Genomic DNA, 13,261 nt, shown 5'->3' on the forward strand with positions numbered 1-13,261 from the left:
TTATCACAATGGTCATTTCGGGTTGGTGAAGTGGACACCACTCGCCACGTACGTAAGCCATTGTTGGGATTCGAGCAAAGGTCGCTGGGTTCTTAGTGCCGTACGCTCAACACTGCACCACCACTCCGGACCCAATGGATCTCTTGCCTGGTTGTCATACATTTGTATATTACTTTCATGTGAAGGTTCCGTCGGCAGTGCTAAACAGGCACAGACTATGTATCCCCGACGAATAAAGGGCCACTTTGCCCGAAAGGTCGCTTGTTATTATATATGTTTTTATTTTTTAGGACAGTGTTATTGACGACGGCGTGTTGAGATTTTGTTTGAATGGACGTCACCGCTGACGGTTCGTGCAGAGACCCTTATGCAGCGAGCGGGGCACTACGAATCAAACTTTATTTGTGTACGTGCCAATATCGCACTCAACACAATAGGCCGTCAGCAGTGCACGCAGCGCCAGGGGCTAAATCGTAAAACGCCGTCACGCCCTCATCGGCTGACGCCGGCGTATTTGCCAAGAAGCGATTCTTAATCGACGGCAAAAGTCGAGGAACGCACGAGCTCGTGGGGGTTTTGGAAGTTACGCGGCGAATCAAACGCGCCGCGTTGAGGTCCGTCACCTTTTCGGGGAATTCACGAACAGCTGGGTGACGTGGTGACCCACGAGTATAAAGATCAGCTCGCGAGTAGCGAGTCGTCAATATCCGACATCTTCCTCCCGAACGAACACAGCGGACTGTAGAAGTCTCACAATTGCAGGTGAGTGGTAATTTAAGAGCCTCTGATGTTTTTTTGTAGGAGCTGAGTTCTAGGTAGGTGCACGTGTGTAACTGAAGCATCTTGTTTAAGCACATTGACGCTTCAGTTTAAGAAATAAATCAGGTCTATCCAGTGCAACGATGTGCTACGTATTGATATATGTACAGTCCTTTATTATTTACGGAAATGTTACGTGAGCAATGACAAACCATGTAAAACATAACATGGACATTTAATTTTGGTATGAAACTTGCTTATGGCAGTGTTATTTTGTAATTAAACTGGTTTTAAAATACATCTCAAGTTTGTATGTTGAACCTCGTTCGCACCGTACGTAGCCAAGCGTGCTAATTCCGAGGTGCGGAGGTAAGACAACAAACTAAACACAAAAAAATATTTCCAAAGACATGAGTGTTCAATCTAGAAAATGATATAGAGACAAGAAAAGAGATCAGCGACAGTGTGAGCGTAACATCAACACAAGCGAACGGGTGAGACTGGCATAGTGATAGCCGACTTAGTGTGCCGAGTGGCAGTGGGTAGGAATCGGCCATACGAGTGTGGTGAAGTATGGTAAAGAACTTACCTGCACTGTACGGCGAGTTACCCACCCGCGACTATTGACAAAAGGGCTGTACTGTAGTATTATAATATTTAGGCCTCGAAAATAATATTTGAACAAGGATGTTTGCCTCCTTTCCATATTCTCTCCGCTTCCCCCTGCCGCTTGCAAAAATCATGACAAGTTCAAGAGAAACCCATCCTCCATTCGGAGCCCCCCCCCCGTGCCCCGTATATGTCGTGCATCTTGAGCTGCACTCACATGTAGACATTCTGTAAGTGTGGACTGTGCAATTGTATTGCATTTGCAGTCAGCTCTGACATATCTACGCCTTTTGCTTTTGTTTACAACAGTGAACGAGTTTCTTACATTCTCTGCTCCATCATGAATACCGAGACAATTTCCCCGGAAACCATCGCGCCCACGTGGTCGCTCCAAGCAGGCTTGACGCCCACGGATGACCGCGTCTACATCATGTACCACGGCACCAACGTGGCCTCGGCCAAAGCCATCTGCTCCGAGGGCTTCAGACAGTCTACCGGCGGCATGCTGGGCCGTGGCGTGTACGTGAGCCGCAACATCGACAAGGCCAGACGGTACCCGCTGAACACGGAGGATCACCTGAAGGTCATCCTAAAGCTGGAGGTGGATGTGGGCAAGGTCAAGAAGATCGACAGCCAGGGCCACCCCCTGCGTCTCACCTGGCACGACGAGGGCTACGACACCGCCTGGGTGCCCGCAGGGTGCGGAATGGTGATCAGCCATCTGGAGGAGGACTGCGTGTGGGACCCGGAGAGGGTCAAGGTCATTGGCATCGAGGAGGCGCCTGTTGGACAAATCGCCACTCTACGGGAAAAGATTAGGATGCCATCCAAAGTACGTGTCAAGTAAACGGCACTTATGTGCTTCAGTAAGGGATGTTGTGAATGAGACATCTACGTTATGAATGATACGAGTATTGAACCAGTGCCCATATATAAATCACATTTGGATGCACATTGTTCAATCACGTGCTGTGTAATTTCAACGGCTGACACAGGATTGCCTGTGGAAGTAGGCGTGTGTACGCAGGTTCACGTGCGTGCTCAATTGTCGTGTGTCCTGCTCGTTATTTTGTGTTAATATTACCACTTTGTCCTCACTGCAGACCGTCCAGATCTTCGTGGTGAACTTTCAAGGGAGCACCCGGACGTACGACGTGAGCCTCTCGGACCGGGTGCAGCAGCTGAAGGTGGAAGTCCATGGGAAGGAGGGAGTGCCCCCCAGGGAGCAGATTCTCACTTTCGAGAGCCGGCAACTGGAAGACCAACGCACACTGCGTTCCTACAAGATCAGGGCACATAGCACCATCCAATTGCAAGCCCACCTGCGCGGAGGGCAAGCCTAAAGACAGAAAAATCACGCACGTGGCTCACGTTTGAGATGAATGTGACCTTAGCCTCGATTGTTTTTGAGTCGTCGCGACTTCTCAAACTGCACTCACCGTGGTGTGAGTTTTTGTGTCGAGGGATCATGATACGCAGTGTAACGACTTAGCCAGACCATTGGAACCTTATTTGCCAGAAGAAAAAATATGATAATTTTTTTTTACCCTTTTCTCTGGCAACAAAACTGATACCTTTTTTACAAGGAGTCATGTTTGCATAGACCACAATACCTGCAGTCGTAATGCAAACAAAAAACATAACTCTGATAATGTATGCACTGTCCTTGAAGTTGATTGGTCCACACCCGAGACAGCTTTCCTGAGAGCCTAGTCTCACATGGTGTTGGACCAGATGACGTCAAAAGGCGCGACTTAGCCAGATCCACAGATTCCCAAATGTCCTTTTCCGTTATTGCATATTTAAATGAACTGCGAATTTAGACACTAAGTCAATGCTACTTGCACATTGTTCGACTATATTGTTCACTTGTCTCTCGCAAATATATAAACAATAAATATATTTCTACTTTAAGGAAACTTCGTGTGGTTTCATGTTTACGAATATGCCTTACACGCATTCCCTGCTTGGTTAACATCAAAATAGATCACCCATCTCTCAGTAAAGTTGAAAGAAAGTCGTTTTAGATGGCTGTCGTAGGAGGAGAGGAAACTCATCAATGGGACGAAGATGATGAACATGGAAGTACCTGGCCAACAGGAAAGTGGTTTAAAGTGGCGAGGATATGAAGGATGGTGTCGAATGAACGTGGAAATGGTTTAAGTACGGTATTTGAATGAGCGGAGAAAGAGGACCAGGAACGCAGAGGAAGAACATGAGGCACCAATAATGGCTTTGCCCAGATATGTCCTGCATTAGAACAAAAACTCAAATTGTTAATAACAACACTGCCCTAAAATAAGAGTTTATATAAATAAGTAATCTTTTGGGAAACGACCCTTTTTGGCAGCAACTCACTAGGGCGTTTGCATGAAACGTCGCCTCTTATATAATTTCCTTTTTAAGGTGGTGGATATAACAAAGTTGTTTGGTGTGTTTTTGTTAATTGTGCTGCCACTGCCAAACCCAGTATCCCCAATGGATTTGTAATGGTAGTAGTGCTTCCGACTCCATGCTCCGTGCTTGTGAGCGTGCCAAACGTCCAGGGTTTGCGGGGCAACCGAGTTCATTGAACCTCGAGTAAGTCGCGCAATGCTGCGCCTATTTCTTGGCGTGAAGTGCAGAGTGCAAAAATCTACATTAAAGAATTCAACTGCATGCAAGGAACCAATTCAATCTGAATGCACATGTGGGGCAGGCTCGCAGGTGAAGAGCTCACAACTGCTCACGCGTTATCGTCTGTCGACAGCTGGATGTACCTGCAATAAAAAAAAATGTTTACAGCCCTTTTGGCCGTTCAACAACGTGTTGGTCATGGACACCGCTTAACCATACTTCACCACGGTGGCCAGCGTTGGTTGATAAAGGTGACAGGTGCCCAGCACCGACTCGGTATAAATCGACAGACCTGTGTATAAATATCACGTGCGAGAGCAATCACAAAAACACTTTAAAGCCACACGTTTCACACAAAACATGTCACATTGCAAAAGGTTTGGTTATGTGTCTGTTTGAAAAAACCTAGTTAAAAGGGTTCCACAACCTTTACATAATTAATGGAATAATAAAAACAATCTGTCGTATGCACAGCCTGTTGGTCAATCTACTGTTGGAAGGGCTCTCCAGATTGTCTCGGCCATGTACGTTGTTTGACCATACTTCACTAACTGTGTGCGGGGTGGTGAAATTGTGTGCGTGAGGGTGCGGTGGGGGAAGCGGTGGTGTCGCGGTGAGCGCGCTGCGCTACGAACCCGGCGACCCGGGTTCGATTTCCGCTCACGGCCAACGCCAGTGACGATTATCTGAACTAGTCCTGAGTCTCCCCGGAGGTCGACTCAGCCTAAAATGAGTACAATATCTGTTGCGGTGTGTAAACATTGCCACTGGGGAGATAAAGGCGGTCGGGCGTGGTGCTGGCCACTCACCCCCTCGTGTATTATTCCGGCCTTCGTAGGTGCTCGCTAACAGCACTTGCCCCGAGTCAGTTAAAGGCTATAGGAGGAATCGTTGTCTTTGTTGGGGGGAGGGGAAAGATGGCGATGGCGGAGCATCGATTCAAACGTCACTCGTGACCCAGATTGAACCCACGTGGCCGGCAGCATGACACTGTGCGCTAACCACTGCGCCACTGCTGCCCCGCGCGAGCGCTAACAGATAACGCTGCCGTCACATATCCGGCTCTCGGCATAAGAAATAGTAAACACATTTTTATTCTACAACCCATCAACCGGACGGCCTTCTGGGAGGGCACAATTTCAGCGACATTGATTCAAATACGCATCGTGCAAGCATAACCGGGTTTCGACATGCAGTGTCTCATCAGCAGTCAGACTTGAATCAATGCTGGTAGCTGTCCACCTTACAAGCATATGATGGACTGTTTAAGACATACTTTTGTTGTTACGTGGAGAGACGGGAATATTAAGGAGACATTGCTCATTTAACCCATTCATATATTCCACAACGACGCGAATTGTTATTTTGAGTTTGCAATAGTAAGCACACACAGCATTTCCCATACTAAGAGTGTTTTCACTCTACCTTGAATCTAATGGAATGTGCGATTATATATATACACTGTATTTACAGGTCAGAAGCCACTAAAGAAGGCATGCGCCATGAAATTAGCCGACGGGACAGGCACGTGGCAGCTCCTAGCGTCTGACGCTTGTTTTGTGGTCAGGTCATGAACAGCAGTCGATTGATTATTAACCGCGAACCAGGCGACGTCAGTTCCAGCAAACAGAACACGGAACGCCACGCGACGCGCACGATGCAAGCCCGTGCGCCACGTGGAATGAGAGTCTTTGCAATGCGCCACGGATCCAGTCGCTTTGCTCATTTCACCGCTGGATGCGCGCCCTCCTGCACGCCATTATGGGTCGTGGAGGTTGCAAGACCATAAACTTCGCCACGCCGGTCACTGCGGGTTCAGCTAAGGTGGGGACCATAGACGTTGGAGCATAGTACAGTACGACAATGAATTGTGATTGCACTGCCTTCTCCCGACAGTGTGGCACACCAGCGAACGAGGCGGTGTTGTTATGACCACGTCAAACCCCACGTGTGTAACACACGCGGATTAACGACGTGTATGACATACCACAGTACTCGCACGGTATGTGATATGTTAATGAAAATAAAGTTAATGTTCTGAAACTAAGTGTTATTAAAATAAAACGTCGTCATCGTGAGAATCAAACATTGCACTTTGTTTTGCATGGCGGCTGATTACTGGATTATAGTCGGGGTGCGGTGGGGGTTGGTGGGTCACGAAGAGATGAGAACACGATTGCGTGAGATCACCAACTCCAGGGCAATGGTTGTCAGTAGCAGGAGAGCAAATTCGTGCCTCATAAACGACTCTGCGTTCAGTTTTGGTGTCATCCCCTCGCATTCAACTGTAAGAGTAATGCATCCACAGGTCTCTGCTAATCCACTGCTGAATGAAGGCCTTCAAAACGCCTTTGTTGGTGACGGGGGTTGTTTTACCGTGCCGTTGTCAGTGTTAGTGGATAAGGGGTCGTGTCGGGCCGGATCCAGTACAGATATCCCTCACCACCGACGTTGGCTATGGCCAAGAATCGAACTTCTCTCTGTGGCCCCGGGTTCGAAGCGCGGCTCGCCGGAACATGCACTGGGCACTCTTGTTATTGTGTCCACGAGGCTGTGACTACTGCGTCACGATCTATAAATAAGACGACAGTATTGTTCACGCTGCTCTATTACTCAATAGATTAGCCTCGTCACTATTTGCAAGGCAACGCCCCATGGGTAACCGAAGCGAGGCTGCCCGCTGCATGCACTGCGCATCACACGAGCGATGTCACCCTCGACTTCATTTCGCCGAATTCGCGTGGAATTCAAGAATCCACGTCACGCAACCAGAGCGCATCGGTGCCCGAAGGCCGTCTCCAGCCCCCTTCGCCTCGCAAGTGTAGAGACGCTACGTGGTCATTGCCATGCATCGTGCATTATGAAACCGTGCACGTAGGTTGAACTTAATCTCGATAATTGGAGGTGCGGGGAAGAACAACAATAGGAGTGCATGCACACACGCAGTTGCTTGCGTGTGTGCAGGGTCTGTTGCAGGCGACTCACAACTTGGGCTATCGCAGCCGATGCGATGACCCTACGATATGTTTGTGTTGAAGTGGTGGAGAGACGAAGAGGACCTTCTAAGAAAACCGGCACTTGTGACAACTCCACTGAATTCACGGATCTCAAAGGGTGCACGATTTTACAGGAACGTCACGGGAGTGCTGTGGACGAACTGGCCCGAGCATAGGAATGGGGAATATCCACCACTGGCTCAGGGAAACCGGCGGAGATTAATGACGACCAATTGCTCGTCCGAACAAAGAGACATCGATGACAAAACGTCTCCCAACATTGCGTCGGCACGGACCGGTGTGAGAGCGGGCGCGGCACAGCGGTGATGACGCGGCGGGTGTCGGGAAACCACCGAAACAAGCCCCCCCCCCCTCATCGCTCCCCCCATTCCTCGCCCCCCTCCCCCCCCATCATCGCCACCCCCCCACTCCTTGCTCCCCCCACCCCACTCCTCGCCCCCCCACTCCTCGCTCCCCCACTCCTCGCCCCCCCACTCCTCGCCCCCCCCCACTCCTCGCCCCCACCCCCACTCCTCGCTCCCCCCCCACTCCTCGCCCCCCACTCTTCGCCCCCCCTCCCATTCCTCGCCCTCCCCCCCAAATACCAATTCCGCGCCACTCGCCACTAAGTGACGGTGACGTCACCACGGCGCCTGTACCAGGCTAGGTGCACTTTGCGGCCACGTAAAGTGTCGAAATCTCGCTGACAGGAGGTCTCGCGACAGACCCAGGTGCCGCCATGGGTTCGCCGACTGAGAGGACTGGCCGATGCACCACCTGTGCTACGCCTGTGCTGTATTTTAAACGGCCGGCGCTCCGCTCGTTGTTGTGAGCGTCGCTCCTCTGCTCTCCGTTGTTGCTGGAGGGCGACTGCCTCCAACTGCCCAGCAGCAGCGGCGTCCTTCACGAGCCTCCTCCACAGAGGCCGATCTTGACACCGCCGGTACCGGTCGTCGGCAAGTCCACTCAACTCCACATCCTCCCATACCGCACCACTCCATCTCTTCACCAACACATGTCGTACCCGTTTAGCCCCCTCGATGCGGCCAAACAAAAGCTGCTTGGGCATGCGATGGCTGGGAATGCGGGCTACATGACCCAGCCAATGCAGCCTTGCCTGCCGGAGGAGCTCACTGTGTCCAGATATTTCAAGGATTTGTGAGCTCCTCACACAATCCAGCCTGGTTAAACCCAGGATGGATCGCAGGCATGCCAGCCTGAATATTTCACGCATAGAAAAGGAAGGGCATGACTGTGGTCGAGAAGACCCCAAGTGTCTTGCGGAGCGACAGACGAGGGAGCTTCCACACAACATTGCGCAGCCGATGGAAAGATAGTGGCGCCCGACTGATTCGGAGTAGGACCTCTGCTGTCAAACCTCCAGCACCACGGTCACAAACAGAGGCAGGTTTCGGAAACCCGAAAGGGAGGTCTGGCGGCTGGGAGGAGCCCACACCGCGGTGCGGATTGAACTCAGTCGGAGAGGCTCTGCGTGGATTCCCCAGCCCCGGGGCTCTGCGCTAGGAGGGTGAGGCGCGTGCGCGACTTTATAAGGAGGGCAGCGCGCAACGGCAGGGACACACGCAGCCTCTTCTCCTCCTTCGACTCCTTCTCCTTCTCTTGCGAGACGAGTCAAGTGGAACAGGTGAGATACCCGCGGTCGCTGCGCTCTCTGCCGATGCTGTCTCTTGTGTAGAGCGGAGCCCGGCTGCGTGCAGTGCAACAACAACAACAGGTTGTGCGTTGGTGAAGTATGGTCAAATAACCCCCACGACCGCCGAGGATTGGGGAACTCCTCATTCAGCAGTTGGTTTAACAAAATAGCTGTAGGTGTTTATGTTCCATTAAGTTTTGCAACAATAGGCTCCATGTGTTTCTAACGTTGCCACACGAGGTTGCTCGACAAATACGAACGTAGCCAATTGTGACGAATTAACAAAGTTCCGTTTCGTCTGCTCGTGGTTTTAATTGCGAGGCTGCATTTTCACCAAGATCGTGCTGCGTTTCTCAGCACCGCCTACAGATCCTCTCGCCTTCACCGCTCCACGACGATGGACTGCTCCGAGACCATCGGAGACCGCAATGGCCCCTGCTCCCTGCAGGGAGGAGAGAGCCCCAAGGATGACCGGCGCTACATCATGTACCACGGCACCGACGCGCACGGGGCACGCGGCATCCTCGCGCAGGGCTTCAGGCGGTCCACACGCGGCATGCTGGGGCCCGGCGTCTACGTGAGCCGCGACATCGAGAAGGCGAGGCGGTATCCGATTGGGAAGCCCGAGAACGTCAAAGTGATTCTGAAGCTCAGGGTGAACGTGGGGCGCGTGAAGAAAATCGACGGCCAGGACCACCCCCTGCGTCTCACCTGGCACGACGAGGGCTACGACACCGCCTGGGTGCCGCGGGGCTGCGGGATGGTGACCAGCGAGCTGGAGGAGGACTGCGTCTGGGATCCGGAGAGGATCACGGTCGTTGGCGTCGAGGAGGCGCCCAGCAGCGAAATGAAGACGATGTTGCTCGCGATGATGAAGAACCCAAACGACGTGAGTGGCACTCAGGCACGCAGGTACGCAGGCACGCAGGCAGGCACAACAGCAGTGGTGTAACTGCACCAGGCACAACCACACAATGCCACTGACCTACCTGGCAACTTCGTGAAGTTGACAATATTTTTGCCAATGGCTGAAGGCCGACGGTAACATCGCAACAATATTTGCGTGCATGCATATGTGTGGACACGTACAGGCTGTGAATGAAACTGTGCTGTTAGACTGTACATCAAACATAACGCAACGTAGATGGCAGATGCAAGCTGAAACGTGACTTGTTTTTTTACGTTTAATGGGTATTTACATATTTCTACACGATACATCTTGGTGAAAACATTACAGTGCAATCTGAATGTTTTAATATTTGTTTTCTTTTAACTGTATTATCATGGGGTAGTCAAAAACCTGACAAGCATGAGCCCCACGTGCCGAGTTTAAAAAATCGTCAACGCATTGTAATGTAGAGCACTAAAAGTGGATAGCTGTAGACTATTCACGTGTGTGTCACCCTTCGTTGAAAATAAATGCCGTGCACTCTCCCGTCACCCCCGCTCCCCAACGCAGGCCTTGCAGATCGTCGTGAAGGACCTGGAGGGGAAGTCCCTGAGGCTGATGGTGAAGCTGTCCGAGTCGGTGCTGGCGCTGAAAGTCAGGATCCAGAGCAAGTGGAAGGTGTCGCCCGCTCAGCAGCGCCTCGCTTACGGGGGCACCGCGCTGCAGGACGCCACCACCCTCGCCAATTGCGGCTTGAAGCAGAATGCCACCGTCAACCTGCTTCACGTGGACCACGTAAGCAGAGCCGCTTGACACGCACTCGGAATCGCCAACGCGACCTCTGGGTCGGTGTGAGAAAATGCAAAAAACGAATTTAGAAAAGTGACTTTGTGAATGCCTTTCTGTTTCAGCCAGCCTTGATCTCGGGTAGGGCTAAGGAACATTTTCCTCACCGAGGGCCGAATTTGACTTTCAAAAGCCTATTGCAGGCCACGGATAACACGGCTCATTCACTACTCTGAGTGCAAGCAGGGGCGGCCCATCCATATAGGCGACCTAGGCGGTTACCTCGGATGCCACATTAAGTGGGGCACCAAATTCGAGACAACAAAAATAAAAATATAGAAATAAAATAATAATTGTGCCATTATTTCAATTCCCGTGCATGCACAGAGGGAATATGAATTATAATTCATTCATCAACATTTGAGAATGTATTGCTTGGACAGACGGACAAACCAAATAATTATGCCTTTGTTTAAAAAAAATACGCTTAAAAAGATGAAGTGGAAAATACGGGCAAAATGTTCCCCAGTTTACCAAAAACCTCAGCCTAGATCTGCCCTTGGGGTTTGGGGGTGCCGATTGCATGGTTCTCCGAGTGCGACAGTTGCTGGCAACTAGTCTAGGGCCGCCCCCGACTGCAAGGTACCCCCCGTGCAGTTACAGAAGTGACGAGAACACTGACATTATAAACTAATCCCCTGGTACTCAATGCAGCTATCTTGAGTCTGATTCGATGTGTATTAGTGTCATGTTGCATCTCATTACGTTGCTTTAATAGTATGGCCTGATAATGGCTTCTTCTCTTCACTGTAACATTCATTATGGAGCCAGCCAGCCAACAGGTGGTAGAGCACCTATGCCACCATTCTACGAATGGACATTCTAAATTAACAACAGCCTATATGCCTGCAAAAAAAAACTCGGCGCGTAGCCCAAGTGAAGATGGCATTTGTAACGCGACGGCATTGTTTTAACTTTTCATTTCATATTCCACGCAGGCCGTTGACGTCTTCGTGAAGACGCTCACGAACAAAACGTTGACGATAGAGGTGAAGCTCTCCGACTCGGTGCTCTCACTGAAGGAGAAGGTCCAGCAGAAGGCGGGCATACCGGTCAAACAGCAGATCCTCACCTTCAGCACCCACACCCTGGAGGACGATCAGAAGCTGGAGGGGTACGGGATTCAGCAACACTCCACCATCACCATGCAGATACAACTGCGGGGAGGGTAGTCGCGTGCCCCATGCACGCGCCACCTGAAGAATTGACGGACACAATTCATGAGCGGTCTTCTGTCCAGTTGGCCGTGGTCAGGGTGGACCTGCAACTACTGCCTTCTAATTCTAGATTTGAAGCTTTCGTGACTGCAAGGAATCATCTTCTTAGGTTTTTTCGGTAAAGTCACGTAGGTAAAACATCAAAATGAATGAAAATAAAATAAAATAAAATCAAAATTCACGACGTTTCGGAGGCAACACAAGTCTCCGTCATCAGGTGGGACCGTCACAGCCAGATTAGCTGCATCAAGTGAGGCGATTACATCTTGAATCATTGCCTCACTTGATGCAGCTAATCTGGTTGTGACGGTCCCACCTGATGACGGAGACTTGTGTTGCCTCCGAAACGTCGTGAATTTTTATTTTATTTTATTTTATTTTCATTCATTTTGATGTTTTACCTACGTGACTTTACCGAAAAAACCTAAGAAGATACTGCCTTCTACAAAATCTCCACCTGTGTGTGGCCATCACCGCCGTGATGGCCAGTGTATGTTGACAAAAAAATTGTTCATGCTATCGTTACTGCACTCGTGCATATATTTAATCTGCATAAATATTCATCGAACTTTTACAAATCTTCATCCAAATAGTTAAGCCTGTGATGGTTATTTTCCGATCTCGGAACAGTGATGTGTGTTTGAGTTTATTTGTTGGATGTGGCAACACACACGAGGGCCCACATGAATGTCAGGTCTAAGAAGAGAATATGCCAACGATTGCAGTTGCATACATATCATTCCATGTTAGTTTTGTATTTGTCTGTATATAGTAAGAGTCAAACCAAAAATTGTATGCGTATGTCTGAATGTGGTTGTTGATTAAATATAGAAAATATGACCCACACTACCCACGCCATTGCTCAAGTGCCTGTTTACCGATTTGAAATGTATACTGTCTCGTTGTTGAGCTGATTGTCAATACTTGTTGAGATTACGATGGAAGTTTTCGCGTGTTGTTATTTTATTTGTCTTGTACACCCGCAAGTGTAGTGTGGCCATCTTTTATTTAACGATGCAACGCGCTGTGTGATTATAAGCACAGTATTCGTAAAAGTTTAAATTCCTGGAATAATTTAAGCATTTTGTCTCTTTCTTTTAAAGTTTACACCTTTGATTATACCATCTGTAACATGACATTTTATTATAAATGCACTTTTATATGTCAGCTGACTAAAGCAAACAATTCTGGGTTGTATTGTTGCCCGCTTTATTTTCTTGGTTCCCGTTACCGGTTGCAAAATAAAGACTGCGAATCTGATGGAGCCATCCGTGCCATTGCTTAGTCCGCCACCCACCCCGCAGCGCGCGCTCCAATGGGCCGCACAGCAGGGCGTGCAGGGGGAGGCCACCTCACGCCACCGAGAGGAGTTGTGGCCAACGGCGCCACCGGGGTGCCGGGACGCTCATTGCCGCCAGCGCTCTCCCCGGCACGGAGAGGCCAATGCCGCAGGGCTGGAATAAGAATATTTATTTATTTATTACTTGGAGAAATCCGACGAGCTATGAAGCTCGTTTTCACAGATGTCCAGTAGGGGCGGGTTCAGAACGTTACGACAACAAAACAAAAAGATGACATGAGTGCAGAATACGGGACATGTAAAACAAATCCCCAAGTATCCATTGGTTATTTCGGTAAAGTCACGTGTGTAGAAATAAAATAAAAATAAAATGTT

At 49.9% G+C, this 13,261-nt stretch overlaps 1 protein-coding gene across 1 annotated transcript; it reads left to right on the plus strand.

The window, feature by feature from the left end:
- Positions 1–600: 600 nt before the first annotated feature.
- On the plus strand, positions 601–2,820 carry LOC144937684 (uncharacterized). Its single transcript, XM_078865093.1, has 3 exons — positions 601–762; positions 1,678–2,200; positions 2,472–2,820. The coding sequence occupies exons 2-3, from the start codon at positions 1,709–1,711 to the stop codon at positions 2,709–2,711; spliced, it is 732 nt and encodes a 243-aa protein (XP_078721219.1). The 5' UTR covers positions 601–762; positions 1,678–1,708; the 3' UTR covers positions 2,712–2,820.
- The last annotated feature ends 10,441 nt before the right edge of the window (positions 2,821–13,261 follow it).

The sequence above is a fragment of the Lampetra fluviatilis genome, chromosome 19 (assembly GCF_964198595.1).
Source record: "Lampetra fluviatilis chromosome 19, kcLamFluv1.1, whole genome shotgun sequence".
In the NCBI taxonomy this organism is placed as follows: Eukaryota; Metazoa; Chordata; class Hyperoartia; order Petromyzontiformes; family Petromyzontidae; genus Lampetra; species Lampetra fluviatilis.